Here is a 19,966-nt window from a genome sequence, read left to right on the forward strand (position 1 = left end):
AGTGTGTGCAGAAATTCAAAATCTCCCTTATCCTGTAGTCACTTTTTTCACACCTGTGCCATCGAGCCTGTGACATAGCGCTCTGATATTCAGTGGGCCTCACACAATCCAAAAGTGTCCAGTGTCCACTAGTGTCTGCAGAAATTCAAAATCTCCTTTATCCTGTAGTCCCTTTTTTCACACCTGTGCCATCGAACCTGTGACATAGCGCTCTGATATTCAGTGGGCCTCACACAATCCAAAAGTGTCCAGTGTCCACTAGTGTGTGCAGAAATTCAAAATCTCCCTTATCCTGTGGTCACTTTTTTCACACCTGTGCTATCGAGCCTGTGACATAGCGCTCTGATATTCAGTGGGCCTCACACAATCCATAAGTGTCCAGTGTCCACAAGTGTGTGCAGAAATTCAAAATCTCTGTGATCCTGTAGTCACTTTTTTCACACCTGTGCCATCGAGCCTGTGACATAGAGCTCTGATATTCAGTGGGCCTCACACAATCCAAAAGTGTCCAGTGTCCACTAGTGTGTGCAGAAATTCAAAATCTCCCTTATCCTGTAGTCACTTTTTTCACACCTGTGCCATCGAGCCTGTGACATAGCGCTCTGATATTCAGTGGGCCTCACACAATCCAAAAGTGTCCAGTGTCCACTAGTGTGTGCAGAAATTCAAAATCTCTGTGATCCTGTAGTCACTTTTTTCACACCTGTGCCATCGAGCCTGTGACATAGCGCTCTGATATTCAGTGGGCCTCACACAATCCAAAAGTGTCCAGTGTCCACTAGTGTGTGCAGAAATTCAAAATCTCCCTTATCCTGTAGTCACTTTTTTCACACCTGTGCCATCGAGCCTGTGACATAGCGCTGTGATATTCAGTGGGCCTCACACAATCCATAAGTGTCCAGTGTCCACAAGTGTATGCAGAAATTCAAACTCTCCCCTGTCCTATAGACACCTTGTACCTTGTTTTACATTACTATATAGTTTGTTGGATTTTGTCTACATTTCTACAAAAAATGAGGAAGGCTGGTGGAAGAGGCCGTGGAATTGGGCGGGGGTTGGCAGCTGGTAATGATGGTGTTGGTGGTGGATCTGATGGTAGTGGCAAGAGCAAAATAGGACCGAATGCAGGAGGTGTTGAGCCTGCGTCATCGTCTGGCTCCATAAGGCTTCGAAGGCTTAGTTTTCTAGGAGTTGGCAAACCGCTTTTAAAGCCAGAGCATCAGGAAAAAGTTTTGTCTTACATTGCTGACTCAGCCTCCAGCTCTATCGCCTCCTCTTCTGAAGTTGTAAAAAGTAAAAGCACTGAGTCGTCATTGGAGGCTCATGTTCATGAACCACACCTTTCCTTGTGTCCTTCATCCCAACCAAGATTGAAGGATGACGCAGGCCATACTATTGATTACTCCATGGAGCTGTTTTCACATACCATGCCTGGATTATCAAGTGAAATGGTGAATTACCCAGGCCAAGATGAATCTGACATGGAGTGCACTGATGCACAGCCGCTGATAGATGATTCTGCTGGTACATTCACTCAGAGCACTACATTGTCCTTGCAGTGTACAGAGCCAAATTCTGACCCTGATGAGACTCAGGTGCCCCTTCCCGCACACTATACCACCATACACGGTGACACAGAGGAAGGTGCACATGACATTGAAGAGGAGGTGATGGATGACCCAGTTGTTGACCCAGATTGGCATCCATTGGGGGAAGAGGGTGCTGCTTCCAATAGCTCAGATGAGGAGCATCCACAGCAGACATCGACATCGCAACAGCTGTTATCTGGCAGGCCCGGAGCACTCCAAAGACAGGTTCCAAAAATCAAAAGAGTTGCTGGACAGCTTGTCCAGAGGGTCAAAAGATCACAGCGTGCTAGGCCGCAAAATGTCTGCCAAAGTAGGAAGAGTGCAGTGTGGCACTTTTTTGAACAAAATCCTCATGATCAGGCCAAGGTTATCTGTAAGAAGTGCGCAAAGACCTTTAGCCGAGGGAAAAATCTGAAAAATTTGAATACCAGTTGCATGCTTAGACATTTAACCAGCATGCACTTGCAAGCGTGGACACAACACCAAACCTCAAGTGCCACAAGTGCAACTGATCACAAAGAAGGTAGTCAGCAACGCTACATTGTTTCCCCCACTGTAAGCCCACCGGTTAGCACAGCAGCAAATGTTGAGGTGTCGTTGCAAGGCCACAGCAGTCAGGGAATCCCACTGTTATATCAACGAAATACTGAATCTAGGCCATCAGAAAGAACACCAACTCCATCACCATCATCAACCCTCTCTCAGTCCGCCCTGTCCACCGCTACTTCCACCATATGCAGCTCTCAAGTCCAGCTCACCCTCCCAGACACTATGAGTAGGTCAAGAAAGTACTCAGTCTCTCATCCGCGTACACTGGGTTTGAACGCCCACATTGCCAAACTAATCGCGTTTGAGATGATGCCCTATCGGTTGGTGGAAAGCGCAGCTTTCCGCGAACTCATGGCCTATGCAGTACCACGCTATGACCTACCCAGTTGCCACTTCTTCTCTCGCAAAGCCATCCCAGCCCTCCACCATCATGTAAAAGACCGCATTATCCATGCACTCAAGCAGTCAGTGAGTGGAAAGGTGCACCTCACAACTGATGCATGGTCCAGTCGGCATGGCCAGGGCCGTTACGTGTCCATCACTGCGCACTGGGTTAATGTGGTGGATGCAGGGTCCACAGGGGACAGCGGTGGTGGGACAGTGCTGCCTAGCCCACGGTATAGGAAACAGTTGGCTGTAGGCGTTCGACCCTCCTCCTCCTCCTCCTCCAGAAGCGAAAGCTCGTCCACAGAGCGCAGTCGTACGAGCACTCCATCTGCAGCTGCCACTGTTGCACACGAGGTGTCCCCCTATCGAGCAGCTAGTGGAAAGCGTCAGCAGGCTGTGTTGCAGATGATGTGTTTGGGCGACAGACACACCGCCGAGGTGCTGGCCGAGTACTTGAAGCGACAAACTGAGTCATGGTTGGGCAGTGTACATCTTGAGGCAGGCAAGGTAGTTAGTGATAACGGCCGTAATTTTGTGGCAGCCATAGCCCTTTCAAAACTCAGCCACATACCTTGCTTGGCTCACACCTTGAACCTGGTGGTGCAGTGCTTCCTCAAAAATTATCCGGAGTTAACAGCCCTGCTCCAGAAGGTGCGAAGACTGTGCGAGCACATCCGCCGGTCGCCTGTACACTCCGTTCGTATGCAGAAGCTGCAGCGATTGCTCCACCTTCCCAACCACCGCCTCATTATCGACATTGCAACAAGGTGGAACTCCACCCTGCACATGGTGGAGCGGCTGTGCGAGCAGAGGCAGGCCATAATGCATTTGTGGGAGGATACACGGCCAGGCACTTTGAGAGCAGACATGGAGTTGACAGGTGTGCAGTGGTCGAAGCTGAAAGACCTCTGTAAAGTCCTTCAGTGTTTTGAGGAATGCACACGGCTGGTAAGCGCAGACGACGCCATCCTAAGCATGAGCATCCCACTTATGCGTCTGCTCATGCAAACTTTGACGCACCTTAAGGAGCAGGCGTCTGCAGCCAATGTTGATGAGGAGGAAGAGGAGAAGGGAATCCTTGATGACATTCAGCCATTGTCTGCTCAGGGACCTCTCCTGGACGAGGTGGAGGAAGAAGAGGAGGAGGAGGAGGAGGATGATGGGGATGATTACTTAGGGGAGGAGGATGCATCTCGTGGGGCAAGTGAAAATGTTGGCGTGGCAAGGTCTGGTACAGGGTTTGTGCGTGACTGGAGGGATGTGGATTTGCCAGAAAGTGCTCCTCCAACCAGCACTCGCAGTGCATCATTGACACCGGGAACATTGGCCCACATGTCAGATTATGCCTTGCGGATCCTAAAAAGGGACCCCCGCATTGCCAAAATGATGAACGATGACGACTACTGGTTGGCCAGCATCCTGGATCCACGCTATAAAGGCAAATTACAAAACATCATGCCACAGGAGAACCTTGACCTAATATTGGCTAATAAACAAGCAACTCTGGTAAATCGGTTGCTTGAGGCATTCCCAGCACACAGCAGCGGTGATGGTTCTCACACGAGCCGTACGGGACGGGGGCAGCTTGGCAGAGGTGTTCATGGTGCACACAGCAGAAGTGGCGTTGGAGACAGGGGTTTCATGACAATGTTGTGGACTGATTTTTCAAGTACCGTTCACACAACTGGTAATACGATGGAAAGTGACAGGAGACAGCAGTTGTCAACTATGGTTACAAACTACTTTTCCTCTCATATCGATGTTCTCCCACACAGGTCATTCCCCTTTGACTATTGGGCCGCTAAACTGGACACCTGGCCTGAATTGGCACAATATGCCTTACAGGAGCTCGCTTGCCCAGCTGCAAGTGTACTATCGGAAAGAGTCTTCAGTGCAGCTGGATCAATCCTGACAGAAAAAAGGACCCGTCTGTCAACCCAAAATGTGGATGATCTAACCTTCATTAAAATGAACCACGCATGGGTTTCCAAGGATTTTGTCCCACCTTCCCCTGATGACACATAGGGTGACAGAAAAATGGCTTGCTTTGGTCCACCTCTTCCTGGGACTTGACCAATTTCGCCTTTTGCATCAGCTGAATGTCCAACATCAACATATGCCACTTTCTAAAACTCCCTAACTGTGCTGCCTCCCCCCCCATGGCCGGGGTCACCACCTAGTGCACGACACCGTGCGAGTGCCGTTGCCCTGGACAGGTGGGTAGGCCGACTCTTGGGCGCGGGCACTGGCACAGGGTCCCTCATAGTGCAATCAAGTGTCTCTGACGGTGGTGGTGCACACCCGCCGTCAGACACACCGCCGTACTATGAGGGGCCCAGTGCCAGTACCGACGCCCACGAGTGGGCCCCCCTTGCTTGGGCAGGGCCCCAGCATTTGCAATCTTTACCTCTCCCTGCTCCTCCGCTGTGTAGTCTGGGCCGTCAAATCCATACTGTGCCTGACACCGTCTAAGCCTGCCTCCTGATGTATAGACATATCTTTTGAATGTGTACGCTATCCATACATGTTATCCGGGGATACGGTACCCTTTCTCACCTTTGTGCAATCACTTGCAAGCCATACTGTGCCTGACACCGTCTGAGCCTGCCTCCTGATGTATAGACATATATTTTGAATGTGTACGCTATCCATACATGTTATCCGGGGATACGGTACCCTTTCTCACCTTTGTGCAATCACGTGCAAGCCATACTGTGCCTGACACCGTCTGAGCCTGCCTCCTGATGTATAGACAAATATTTTGAATGTGTACGCTATCCATACATGTTATCCGGGGATACGGTACCCTTTCTAACCTTTGTGCAATGACGTGCAATCCATACTGGGCCTAGGACCGTCTGAGCCTGCCTCCTGATGTATAGACATATCTTTTGAATGTGTACGCTATCCATACATGTTATCCGGGGATACGGTACCCTTTCTAACCTTTGTGCAATCACGTGCAATCCATACTGGGCCTAACACCGTCTGAGCCTGCCTCCTGATGTATAGACATATATTTTGAATGTGTACGCTATCCATACATGTTATCCGGGGATACGGTACCCTTTCTAACCTTTGTGCAATCACGTGTAATCCATACTGGGCCTAACACCGTCTGAGCCTGCCTCCTGATGTATAGACATATATTTTGAATGTGTACGCTATCCATACATGTTATCCGGGGATACGGTACCCTTTCTCACCTTTGTGCAATCACGTGTAATTCATACTGGGCGTGAGAACGGCTGGCGAGCTGATAAGCAAGCTACAGCACCTGTGGTTTGCAACACGTAAGTTTTTCATTTTTTCAGGAATGACGGTTAGGCCTAATTCCGGAACTGCGGTTGACCTGCACTTACTGGGAAATCATCGTTCGCGGGTAATAATTGTAATCAGTGATCCCCATCACTAACGTTGTTCAGCGGGTTATCTGCACCTGTAAGCGACAAACGCTGGCCTTTTCAGTGTAGCGCACATGCAGCCACGGACATGTAAGGGCATGACACACCAGTTATTGGCCAATCTCATGTGCCAGAGCCTCACGTGTCCCTCTAGTAAGCCGGACTCGGACCGCGGGGCATGATGGAGTCTCGTTCGTTAACGGAATTAAGCTTGCAATGTGTGCATCTTTTCTGTAGCAGGCATGGTTGAGGTTTCCCAGGTGGAGTCGAATTTAACCGTAGGCTCCACTCCTGGTGGTGCCCTTCTGGACATTCCTTTAAGGTTCAGCTTTGCAACCATACTGCCCACGTAAAACAAACACTTTGCCTTCATGAACGCTGTTTGGAGGGTCATGACTCGTGGGAATAACGCCGCCCAATCAGTTAACCTGCTAGAGAGATCCTTCGTTGCTCCCAAGCATGACATCACACTCCCTAGGAGGAAGGTAATGCCACTGTGGCGACCGTACTCCTGGGGGCGACACAAGTGCACTGATGCCCAGCCACTGCTCGATGAATCTGCTGGTACATTGACCCAGACCACTACATTCCCCTCGCACGCTACACGACCTGAATCTGACCCTGATGAAACTCAGGTTACCCTTCCCATATACAGTTCCATCTTACACGGTGACAAAGAGGAAGCTGCAGATGAAAGTGCAGGTTCGGCCCACCCACCATCAGACACACCACCGTACTATCAGGGGCCCTGTGCCAGTGCCGTCGCCAACGAGTGGGCCCCCCCTGCTTCCTCAGGATCACAGCACTTGCAAGGTTGAAATACTGTGCAGTGAGATGGAAGATGGGGACGACGAGGAGTCCAGACTAGTACAGGGATTCCCTAGCGAGGAGACTTATTTGATTGTTTTCAATGTTGGGACAGCAATTTTTGGGGAGCACTATACTCTGGAGAATGATAGATGGGGCCCACCATACACTGGAACATTCCAAAGGTGGACATCAGACACTGGAGCAGCATTTACAGGGCCCATTATACACTAGAGCATTAGAAATGGGGCCCATTATGTTTGGAGCATTATTTGGGCCCATAAGACAGTGGAGCTTCATCCATGGGCACCAACATATACTGTAGCATTATGTGGAGCTCATCATATACTGTTTCAAACATTATATGGGACCAATGATTCTGTATGGAGAAATAGATGGGCCTCGTCATGAGATGTAAAAAGTGAAGTATTTTTCATTGTACTATACCGCTATTTCTCTGCCGTATCGGAGCATGATGAGTTGTGGTATTATGTGTTAAAGGGGAGCTCTTTCGCCCAGGGCACATGAAAACCTGCAGCCAGCCCTCCCCCCCCACAACTTTAGCCAAATAACCCCCATTTTTCAGTGCGTAACTTGTATTATGAAGTTAATTAAGGTTGACAAGCTTAAGTAAGAAGAATTGATGCTTTTGGCATTCAAATGAGCACTGTAGGTGTGTTTCCTGTCCTCCTCTCACTGCCGACTTTTATTCCCCATTGACTTACATTGGGTTTCGTGTTTCGGGACGACCCCGACTTTTCCCTATAATCGGCCGATCTTGCTCGACCCGACTTTTGGAAAAGTCGGGTTTCACGAAACGAAACGCGACCCTAAAAAACCAAAAGTCGCTCAACTCTTCTCAATACTACAGGTCTGAGAGACAGGGTCCCAACGACCGTCGTATCGTTCCTGTGCCGCTGGTGAGATCGGACTGTTTGACATCTCACCAGCGACCACGTAGCGACGCACCAGCGATCCCTACTAGGTTATATTGTTGGGATTGCTAGTGCGTCGCCAAGTGTGACGGTACCCTAAACCATGGCTAATGTGAATCTTCTCTGGGAGATGCAATCTTCTGCATTGCATAATAGGTGCAAACAAATTGCATATTGTTCAAATTTGTTCTTAATTTGCATTGAATCGCTTAGGTAGATAGATAGTAGATAGGTACTACCTGCCCATAAATTGTAGGCTTAGCCCGGTAGTGACATGTTTGTCCAAAATTGTAGGCTGGTGGCCCAGAAGTGGCTTATGTACGGTAGAGCAGGGACCCATCAGGGGAGGTCACCTTGCCGTGGTTGATGGGCTTACATGAATTGGCCAATTTGTGCACTAAGAGCCTTCATTTTCATCTTACTGAAAGTTTAAAACATTTTTTTGAAAAAAAATATTTTTGAGGATTATTATCTAAATTGAATGGTTTTAATGTGTTTCTGTGTTTTCACATGGCCTAGATTCATGCACATGTGCTGCTGTATTCTTTTTGTCTATATTGTGCAGTTTTTGCAGAGTGCACGTGTTCACACTAGGAGGTGCTGGTCGTTTTTTATTCTGTCTAAATAAATGGATAGATAATAAAGAGAGATAATAGATAGATAATAGATAGATAATACATAGATAATAGATAAATAATAGATAGGTAAGATAGATGATAGATAATAGATAGATAATACATAGAGATAGATGATCCATAGATAATAGATAGATAATAGATAATACATAGAGATAGATGATCCATAGATAATAGATAGATAATAGATAATACATAGAGATAGATGATCGATAGATAATAGATAGATAATAGATAGATAATACATAGAGATAGATGATTGATAGATAATAGATAGATAATAGATAGATAATACATAGATAATAGATAAATAATAGATAGGTAAGATAGATGATAGATAATAGATAGATAATACATAGAGATAGATGATCCATAGATAATAGACAGATAATAGATAGATAATAGATAATACATAGAGATAGATGATCGATAGATAATAGATAGATAATAGATAGATAATACATAGATAATAGATAGATAATACATAGAGATAGATGATCGATAGATAATAGATAGATAATAGATAGATAATACATAGATAATAGATAGATAATACATAGAGATAGATAATAGATAGATAAGATAGCTAATAGATAGATAGATAATAGATAGATAATACATAGAGATAGATAATAGATAGATATAATAGATAGAAACATAGACAGATAATAGACAGATAATAGACAGATAATAGATAGATAATAGATAGATAGATAATAGATAGATAATAGATAGATACATAGACAGATAATACATAGATCTGAGCAGTGACTTCTAGTAATAACAGCATTACATCACACCACAATCTTATTTTAGAAGTTTATTTGAGAAATGAATGCTGCAAACACTGACTGTCGCTGACAGCGCTGCGCGGACCCCGTCTTTTATTCCAGCACACGGGGGCGACGCAGCAGGAGGGGGTCGCACGCGTCCATGCCTCAGAAGCCGTATACAAAAATGAACAACAAAACAAGAGTATATAAAAAAAAGCAACTCAAAACAGAGAAATCTCACTTCAGTGTTTCTTTAAGACAAGGCAAAAAGTTTCTAAAACTTTGTAAAGCAGTTTAATGAAAAGCCTGGGAGGTCGGTGGGGGAAGGTGGGGTCTCATGCCGCACTCGAAATCTATGTACACTTCTATAAATACAATTATTAATTATACAGCAAAGAGAAGGTAATTTATCCATGAGCGACCCGGATATTGAACAAGACGCAGATCACGCTCTCATTGTCCCTCTGGATGAGACATGGTCGTATTTCATTGATATGGCTTAACAGAAGGAACCCCTCACCCACACACAGGGGAGGCATTCATTTAGTAGGATGATCTAGAATCTGCAATACCAGCATTAACCTGAAGACAAAGGTGGCACTGTCTCTTGGAAATAAGCAGGCGTCATTATCTGATCCCACCAAATCGCTGTCAGCTCTGTGTGCAACATGCCCACTTTCCCACGAAGCTGCAACCTTAAGCAAAGGATTCTGGGATATTTTTAGGTGTCATCATCTTGAATATTTTACTTTTTCTTTATAAACGGAAAAGCAAAATACCATTTAAATGACATTGGTTGACAAGGACAAGGGTTTTTTTTATATAGTTTTTTTTTCTTACATGACACCTGCTGTAAAAAATATGATTTTTGATGGTAGCACAAAAGATCTATGTAATGAATGTATAAAATAAAGCCGCCATCTAGTGGTCACTTGAGTGTATGACAAGATAGAATTCAGCAAAAAAATGCACTATTTTATATGCAGCTCTGCTGCCACCTAGTGACCATCTAAGTGTATGACAAGTTGAATATTTTTTTGAAAAAAGGAGCTTTACCGCCTCCTAAAGACCATCAATGTGTATGACAATATTAAGGTGCAATCCAGCAAAAACATACAATGTTAAAATTTAGGGATTTTGCATTGTTCATATCACAATTTTAATTAGTTATGCCATATTTATGCTGCGAAAATGTTTCATTATACTTTTTATAGAGCGAAGTGCAACTGCATCAGAATAGTACAAACAAGCCAACAAAAATATATTTATATCTATTTATATCCATCCTGTAAAAAAAAAGGCAAAAAGGAAATGAAACATCTTAAATAAGCCCGATGTGTGCTGCCCGCAGCCTCGAATTTTATTTTTTTTTTATTATTATTATTATTTTATATCAAACACTGATCTGAAGTCCTGACTTCAAATACTCTTCAAAGTTGCCCTGCAAGAAGTACATTTAAATAAAGTTTTTTTTTTGTTTATATAATTCTCCATTTTTTTCTTATAGCCAGTGCCACTGAAACCTTTATAAAAAAAAAATAATAATAATGAAGGAAATGGCGCTTTAATTACTGCAGCAAGCTGTGGATTAAATGAGAAGACAAAAAGAAGATCTTTCCCCTCCCTGACCTGGATGATGCGACTGATCGATGAAACTTGATTTAGATTTATGATGTTTGTTCTCAGCTACTTATACGTAGGGACTATAGAATACACCGATCCCTTTCATTGCTCCTTCATTTTGCCATTATTTGGCTGATTCACATGCGTCCCCATGATGCTATTTATCGAAAATCTCCGTAAGAGAAGCTTCCCTTTAAAAATGTCAAAATTACAGTACCATTCCTATAATCTGGCAATCTGATATTCTGGACATTGCGAACCACACCCAGAAGGCTGAGCCGATACACGATTATTGTATAAACCCTTTTCAACATTGACATTGCAACATCCTAAAGGATAAATGATGGAAATCACAGGATGGATAGACGAGTTTCTGATCTGCAAATTATGAAAAACGGGAAACAAAGTTATCAAAACATCTTAATTCATTCAGTTTGGAACATGAGATGAGCGCCACGTGTTGAAATCCCCACACTGACTGGTTGTTTGGGAAATATTTTGAAAATCATCAAGATCTGCTGCTGGCAGTGCATTTTGCAATTGCCGACCAGATGACGTTCCAGATATGCTCGATGGGAGACAAGTCCGGAGACGCTGCAAGCCATGGTAGCACTTTTAGGCGACACAGTCTGTTCATGGGGTCTGGTGTTGTCAGGTTGCTCTCATCCTGCGATTTTCACAACTGGTGTTGCAATTTCAATGTAGAAGAGTGAATACATAGACACACGTATATATACAGTATATAGTGTAGCTACAAAGCACCTTTCTCTCTCTGGAAGAGCCAGCAATACATGGACAGGCCTTTTGATGTTGATACGTACTATGTAATGCTTTATTACTCCTTTGGTGGCCTGGTATGGAAACTGAACAACTACTGCCAGGTTTCCCCACAGATTACAGACGATCAATGTCTCAGCAGCAAGACACACTGTCAATTATCAGATTGTTGTCAAAGGAACCAACTAACCAAAGGGGATTGTGCCTTTCAATAAAACTTGCTCCTTGCTAAAAAAAAATTGAGTTAAATACATTGTAAAAAATCCCCGCGTTCTCCTGATTCTATCACTCTTTTCCGTTTTGCTCTGCGTCGCTCCATTGCAGAGATATTCACATTTGTTGCTTCTGGAGCGCAGTATGAGAAATCTCTACTGGCACGCAAATGATGAGTTTCTTCAGAGCCTTCTCTGGGGGCGTGTGCTTTCCGTCCTCCCTCCCGGATTTGACCAATTACAGCTCAGCAGCTAATCTAGCAGTCTATCAGTCTCAGATGCTGCTGAGATGTGATTGGCAGCATCTGGGAGGATCTGGTACACGCCCCCAGGGAAGACTCTGAAAACAACGTGCAGTTGCACTGGAAGCTGAGATTTCTTATACTGTGCTCCAGAAGAAACAAATGTGAATATCTCTGCACTAGAGTGACACAGAAAAAAATGGAAAAGAGTGGCAGAATCAGGGGAGCTGAGGAATTTTTAACAAGGTATTTAACTTTGAGCAAGTGATCGGTCCTCTTTAATACATGCCAGATATTAGAAATGTTACTGTATTTTATTAGTAGTGGATGGATAAAAAAAGCCTCAATTATCTTAATACTGGAATTTAGAAATAGAAATACATTACAATTACATCTAGTAATCCAGAATGTTTGATAATCCAGAATGTAAAACTGAATTTTACAACGCCTGCAGCCAGATGGTCTCAATGCTTCTCTAGCTTTACAAGTAAGTTTTATGCTCCTTACTAGGAGTGTCTGATAATCCAGAATATCTGATCATCGGGTCCCACTGTTTCCATATTAAAGGAAGTTCAATGAGACTGCAGTCCTACTGAATAATGGATATCGATGAGACATGTAGTATCCTTGGTTTATACATAATATTACCACCTAGAGAAATGTCACCCTGTTTACCAGGCACCTCTTAAAGGGAACCTGCCACAATGGATTCTGCCACCATGATGTTACAGAGCAGGAAGAGCTGAACAGACTGATATAGGTTTATGGGAAAGGATTCAGTATAACTCATATTGTGTTTATCTAAATGCCTGATTTTTTTTATGCTTAGGAGTCCAGTGGGCGGTCCTATTCCGTAACTGACACTCCCACTGGACACTTAAGCAAACATGAGGTATTAAAATGTATAATATACAAGGAATACTGAATATATTCCCACTAATCTATATATCGATCTGTTCATCTCCTTCTTCTCCATAACATGATGATGGCCTATCAGACACCACATCCGGCATGATGGCATCCCTTTACCTTAACAAATGCGTCATCCTCCATTGCTTTGGTTGGTAAGTCCTGTGCCACAGCCCCGATCAGTGACATCGCTGATTTACACCCTTACAGGGGATATAACTGTGTTATCAGCACAGAGAAAGCTACACACGTGGCTACAGTCAGCGACTAAATGAGTAGTCTGCACTTTTTCATATACCTCATTTTACCCATTAGGGGCCATATTTACGAAAGATTTGTTCATTACCATCCATTAAAGGTGAAATACAGACTCTTAGAATCCCCCAAAAAAATATGTAAACACTTTAAATAAAGGTCATGAACTCTACACCAGGATTTGGGGGTCCCGTCATGGGTAAGGGATCTGTAGACTTCATCAGCAATACACAGAAATGGACAGTAAGTAATGGACACCTTAAAGGGAAGCTGTCATCAAAAAATGACCTACTTGTTTAATTTTAATTTTTTTGTTAATATATTTTTTCATATCTTAAACTTTATTAATAAATAAATTGGTAATCGTGCTATTTTTTTTTTAGACTCATATGTCCTGTCTGTTAAGGAAGAGTTTTCAGCAGGCGCATTGTCATCAGAGGCAGGAGCACATTATCATCAGAGGCAGGATTAAAATGACAGTTTATACAGCTGATAACACAGGATCCACCAATCACAATAAGCGATGTTACAGCTTAGCTGCTCTCCCCTCATTTCACAACGACCTTTGCACATGCTCATTAGATGCTTCTGCTAATGTATGTGTGTTATTTCCTGAAACAGGAAGAGTCTAAAAAAAAAATAAAAATAAATCCACAGTGGCCGGTTTGAAAAATGCAAGAATTATATTTTAAAAACTTTTATTACATATTGCGATAAGGTAAAAAAAAACATTGCAAAAAAAAAAAAAAAAAATGAAAAATGTAAAAAATTACATTTAAAACATAAGCAAAAGGTGGTTTTCTGATTATAGTTTCCCTTTAAAGGGTGGATGTAATGGGTTAGTCTTTTGCATTTTGGCATGGACCCAATAGGGGGCAGGATTCTGGGGGCCGCTTATGAGCTACAAGAGCGAAATACAGAATATATAAAAAGGTCCCCTGCAAATTCACCCCCACTAAATCAGTGGGCTGAACCAAATGACCTTCTGAGTGATGTCATGAGCCAAGTTGTGCCTAGACCCCACCACCGTGGAAGAACGTGTTCTGGCTGGTGGGACATTTTAACATTATAAGTTCTATACTCATCTCCATCACCGATGATGGGGCCAAGAACCCACAAATTCAAGGAGGGGAACGCATCATTATAAATCGACAATCTCTCCTTCCCTATCTCATTCTATAGAATACAACACAATTCATGTATCCACCAACCCAACATTGTATAAATACGATCGCAAATGGACCTGAGGGGGGGGGGGGAGACCATAAAAAAACAAACCTGAAATTTCCCCAAAATTTCAAAATGTAAACAACATCCTTATATAACTGGGATAATAATTATATATATATATATATTTAAAAAAAACAAAGCCCTGAATACTATACATAAATAAAACTGAGGACTCCTCGGGGGCGGGCGCTGCTACTGAAATAATTACATATCACTGCCCAATATTTAAAAAAAAAAAAAAATCAAAGTACAATACAAAAAAAATGTAAAAAAAATGTAAAATATACCTGGAAACTATAAAATAAAAGAAAGCGGAGAAAAGGCTCAAGGTGCCGGAGATAGGGGGCAACGTTAGTTTTGCATTTGGAGTCATTAAAACCAGCGAGTTCCACTGAGTAATCAGAAATGTACAGTTTCGCTATGAGAGAATGTATCTAGACTTTTACATGGATACAGTGAAATGTTCCCGAAAATTCCAAATTTCTATCGAGATGTCAATGTAAGTTTCTCCATCCGGACTCCATATTGGAAATGTATCTCTGTTAGGTCCTCAACGCGAAGACGTGAAATTCATTGACCTCCATCCAGTTGGCTTCACAGCATTGAGTCATGGGATCCTTCTTGCGAACCCTCCGTGACATCCGTGTACGTACGTGAACTCACGTGTAGACTTCTTAAAGCTTCTTGTCTTGATGTTCTTCAGTAGGGTCTCCACACCGCTTCCTCCAACCTTGGCGTGGTCCCCATACTGGTTGGAGAGTTGCTGTGGCTTCCTTCGGTCTCGACCACGTCGTTTTGGTTCGGGAGGTTCGGGTTGAGAAGGGCCGACCCTGTGGAAGCGTTAGTGCAAGGAGGAAGGATGCGAGGTGGCGAGCGGTCTCCTCCGGACATCATAGGGAACTGGTAGGACCCGGCCGATGTGCCGTAGTAGAGGTAGGAAGGCGAGCTGGCCTGGAATGGGCTTCCTTGAGGTTGAGAAGATCCGGGATATGGAGGTGGTAGGTAGTGGTATCTGGTAGCGCTGGTCATGGCTGACATACTGATTCCTATGCCCGAGGACACCGGGGTTGGGGTATACGTAAACGCTCCAGGATAGTGCATGCGCGGATCAGAAATGGAAGACAGGGTGGAGAACTGACGATCGATCCCGACTCGAGGGTCACTGAATGCAGTCAGGTCGGAAGCCCCTGCGTAATGTAAAGAAAATAGAGTTATACCATCACTAGTAGAAAATACCACCAGGTCCAACCTCAGGATCTCCAACCGGTGGGAAACTACAACTTCCAGCACGTCCATACAAACATAAAATTAAAGGGGTTCTCCACTTTCCTTCAGAACGACATCGATCAGTTCCACATGTCATCTACAAGTGGCCATGCTGGGAGTTGATGTTTCTCCATCGGCTAGGGAGCCAGAAGTTAGAAATCAACCAAATATTAAAGGGATATAATAAATTAAAACTCTGACCGCTGACGAATCGGGAACATCTGCCATGACGGCGCCCGACCCACCTTAACAGTACGTCAGAAGTCTTTTTCCTACGCTCTGGCCTCGCAATCGCAAGGCAAGAGGAAACCATCAAAGCCATTAGCAATGGAAGAATAACTGCAGTGCTAACAAATTAACCCTTGAAGCGCTGGAATGAGCCTGTAGGCCCAGACTGGACGCTAAACCCGTGGCTCAGATGGCAATTTATGTCCCCCACCAGCCACCATACTTGATAGGATGGTGGGCATCACACCAGTGACTGTGCCGTCAGTTCAGGACTTGGCAGCCGCTCTCACTATTGTGAGCTCAAAACAAACAAGCCCCCAGGTGAGAAGAGCTGCACAGACAAGGTGTGGCGTTCTGTCTGCCCACGGAGGATTTTTTTCGTTCCAGTCTATAGTGCAGGATTTTTTTTTGGAGGGGGGGATACAATCCTACAATATCAAAGGAGTAAACAATAGATGGATTGTATCTATTGCCTGTTACATTACATGGAGGAATCATATAAAACGTCCGATGGTTGCATAACCGATGTCGCCCCAGTGCTACCCTAATGCCCTGCCCTGGGGGGAAGACCACCGTACTACAGTCATATGTTAAAGTTTGGGTACCCCTATTAATGTTAACTTTTTTTCTTTATAACAATTATAAAGAATTGCTGTTATTTTTGCAAAAGGAGGATCTACGAAATATTAATGTCACTTTTATGTTGAGGTGCCCATACTTTTGCACCGGTCAAATTTTGTTTAAATGCAGATTGCACATTTTCTGTTAGTACAATAAACCTCATTTGAATCCAGAAATATAACTGAGTCCATCAGTTATTAGATATATGAAACTGAAATAGCTGTTGCAAAAACCAAAATTGTTATGAAGAAAAAAGGTTAACATTAATAGGGGTGCCCAAACTTTAACATATGACTGTATAAGAGGGGCATGACTGATGCTGCGCCAGTGCTACCCTAACGCCCTGTCCTGGGGGGTGGGACCATGGGACCACCGTCCTATAAGAGGAGCATGACTGATGCCGCTCCAGTGCTACCCTAACGCCCTGTCCTGGGGGAAGACCACATCCTATAAGAGGGGTATGACCGATGCCACACCACTGCTACCCTAATGCACTGCCCTGGGGGGAAGACTACCATCCTATAAGAGGGGCATGACCGATGCCACACCACTGCTACCCTAACGCCCTGTCCTGGCATGACTGATGCCACCCCACTGCTACCCTAACGCCCTGCCCTGGGGGAAGACCACCATCCTGTAATAAGGGCATGAGCTATGCCGCACCACTGCTACCCAAATGCACTGCCCTGGGGGAGGGACCACCATCCTATAAGAGAGGCATGACTGATGCCACACCACTGCTACCCTAACGCCCTGTCCTGGCATGACTGATGCCGCACCACTGCTACCCTAACGCCCTGCCCTGGGGGAAGACCACCATCCTGTAATAAGGGCATGAGCTATGCCGCACCACTGCTACCCAAATGCACTGCCCTGGGGGAGGGACCACCATCCTATAAGAGAGGCATGACTGATGCCGCACCAGTGCTACCCTAACGCCCTGTCCTGGGGGGAAGACCATCGTCCTATAAGAGGGGCATGAGCTTAAGCTCTCAAATCATCCCATTATACTGCAGCAAATGGTTGGGGTCTATAGAGAGACAGGGGGCTACACCACAAACACAAATAGGGTTCACTCCGCAATGTCCTGGCCTCTTCCCCTATTTCCTTTCCTAATGTTAGGGAGCAGGGACCCAATACTAATAGATATGGGTGAGGGGAGTCACAATATGCTGCACCCCCTCTATATTTCTGGGGTCAGCTATGAGGACGGCATCCACAGCATGTACAACCATGGTTGGTGGTCTTAGCTGTGTTCTGTGAATTATTCCTGATAAATGTATAGATAAAGTTTTATAATTTTCTTTCATGCTTTATGTTCCAATTTCTCCTAATTTGTAAGTTAAATGCTTGCTGTCAGTGAACGAAAGCACTTTTCATACTGGAAATTCTAACAAAATGAAATCTAAAAGTAAATTAGAAAGTTGCAGAAGTTTTCTGTAGAGTTTTTCTTTGTACCTGATAAACGACTGGAGAGCTCGGCGCTGAGGGACGTCATACCGCTGGCACGTCCGGGCGAGATGGGAGTGGCCGGGTGGACAGACGGCGTGGCGATGGATCCCAGGTACTGATAAGACTGGTCATACGACCAAGAAGGAGATGTCTGAACTTGTCTTGTGTCTATAGAAAAGGACGAGAAAGCAAACAGGTCTGAGGTTATACGGAGGCTCAGGTTATATGACGGAGGCTGAGGTTATATGAAGGAGGCTGAGGTTATATGACGGAGGCTGAGGTTATATGATGGAGGCTGAGGTCATATGACGGAGGTTGCGGTTATATGATGGAGGCTGAGGTCATATGACGAAGGCCGCGGTTATATGACGGAGGCTGATGTCATAAGTCGGAGGCTACGGTTATATGATGGAGGCTGAGGTCATATGACGAAGGCCGCGGTTATATGAAGGAGGCTGAGGTCATATGACGGAAGCTGCGGTTATATGACGGAGGCTGTGGTTACATGACGGAGGCTGAGGTCATATGATGGAGGCTGAGGTTATATGATGGAGGCTGAGGTCATATGACGGAGGCTACAGTTATATGAAGGAGGCTGAGGTCATATGATGGAGGCTGAGGTTATATGACGGAGGCTGAGGTCATATGATGGAGGCTGAGGTTATATGACGGAGGCTGAGGTTATATGATGGAGGCTGAGGTCATATGACAAAGGCCGCGGTTATATGACAGAGTCTGAGGTCATATGAGGGAGGCTGAGGTTACATGACTGAGGCTGAGGTCATATGATGGAGGCTGAGGTCATAAGACGGAGGCTGCGGTTATATGACGGAAGCTGAGGTCATATGATGGAGGCTGAGGTCATAAGACGGAGGCTGCGGTTATATGACGGAGGCTGAGGTCATATGAGGGAGGCTGAGGTTATATGATGGAGGCTGACCCCATAGATTTCTATTGGTCTATAGACCCAAAATCCACACATTTGTCATCTGTTGTGAATAATAACCCCGACATGTCACTTTAGGGTTAATCCACCAGTTTAATGTGTGCTGTACATCTTTTTGACCACTAGGTGGTGGCAGAGGGCAGTAAATGATCAGTGGTGAGGAGCCACCTGAGGTGTGAGGACACACAGCAGCCAGTGCCCCCCAGGCTGTGGGGAGGATCACACACACAATGCTCGGCAGTGACATTCCCAGCAGGCGATGAATAGCAGCGCTGACCCCTGGACACCATGAAGAACAAATCCCACAATCACTGTAGACAAGCTGAAAATCTCCGCTGCTCTCATGTCCTGTCCGATCCACAGCAGATCGGTGATTTATTATTTATTTCCTAACAGATTTAGATCACAGCTGCAGTGTAAAGCATGGTGGAGAGAACAGCAGCCCAAATCGCTGAACTTCAGACTACGTTATACTTCGTCAGTTACCAAATAATAAATGTTATCAGAATTCTTGTATTTCATAATCATGTCTAAATCGTATCATGAAAGATCAGAGCTGCAGGGTAAAGCATGGAGGAAAACAGCAGTCCGAACCACTGTTGAGACAGGAGATGAATTGGTGACTACATTACACTCCCCCAGTTACCAGATAATGAGTTTTATCATGATGCTGCTGATGGTTTATAACCATGGTTAATCATCTCATCAGATATCAGAGCTGCAGTGTAAAGCATGGTGGAAGACACAGGAGGTGAATTTCAGAAGAGTTTCCACTCCTAACTCACTGATCGCCTCCCACTATGGTTTTCTTTGTAGGGTGGTTGGTTCATGTATTACTCAATGGTCCTATCTGTTTGCTCATGGGCCTCATTCCTTTTTATTTTTGGGGGCCCAGGAGGTACACGGCGGGAAATCGTGGGGTCAGGGACATTTACTTCAGTTGGGGGGGGTTTAAGACTTGAGGATGTGAAACATGAAGTAAGAGACGATGTGAAATCGAGAGTAACATTGTAGCGTAACACGGAATCTAGCTAATTATAATGTGATTATTCTCCAGGACTATGACAACACTTCCGGTTTAGGGTTAAAAATGCCAATAGGGGTTGTCATCCAGCTTTCCTAGGGC

At 44.6% G+C, this 19,966-nt stretch overlaps 1 protein-coding gene across 2 annotated transcripts in view; it reads right to left on the bottom strand.

Moving 5' to 3' along the window:
* Window positions 1–9,111: 9,111 nt before the first annotated feature.
* RUNX1 (RUNX family transcription factor 1) overlaps window positions 9,112–19,966 on the bottom strand; it is a 118,324-nt gene continuing 107,469 nt past the window's right edge. For both annotated transcript variants that reach the window (XM_073584634.1, XM_073584633.1), the window contains 2 exons: window positions 17,901–18,062; window positions 9,112–15,514 (listed from right to left, as the gene is read on the bottom strand). In XM_073584634.1, the coding sequence (XP_073440735.1) occupies window positions 15,027–15,514; window positions 17,901–18,062 (650 nt within the window). In that variant the 3' untranslated portion in view covers window positions 9,112–15,026. The remainder of the gene's footprint in view (window positions 15,515–17,900; window positions 18,063–19,966) is intronic.

The sequence above is a fragment of the Dendrobates tinctorius genome, unplaced genomic scaffold (assembly GCF_039654945.1).
Source record: "Dendrobates tinctorius isolate UK_male_01 unplaced genomic scaffold, ASM3965494v1 ptg000084l, whole genome shotgun sequence".
In the NCBI taxonomy this organism is placed as follows: domain Eukaryota; kingdom Metazoa; phylum Chordata; class Amphibia; order Anura; family Dendrobatidae; genus Dendrobates; species Dendrobates tinctorius.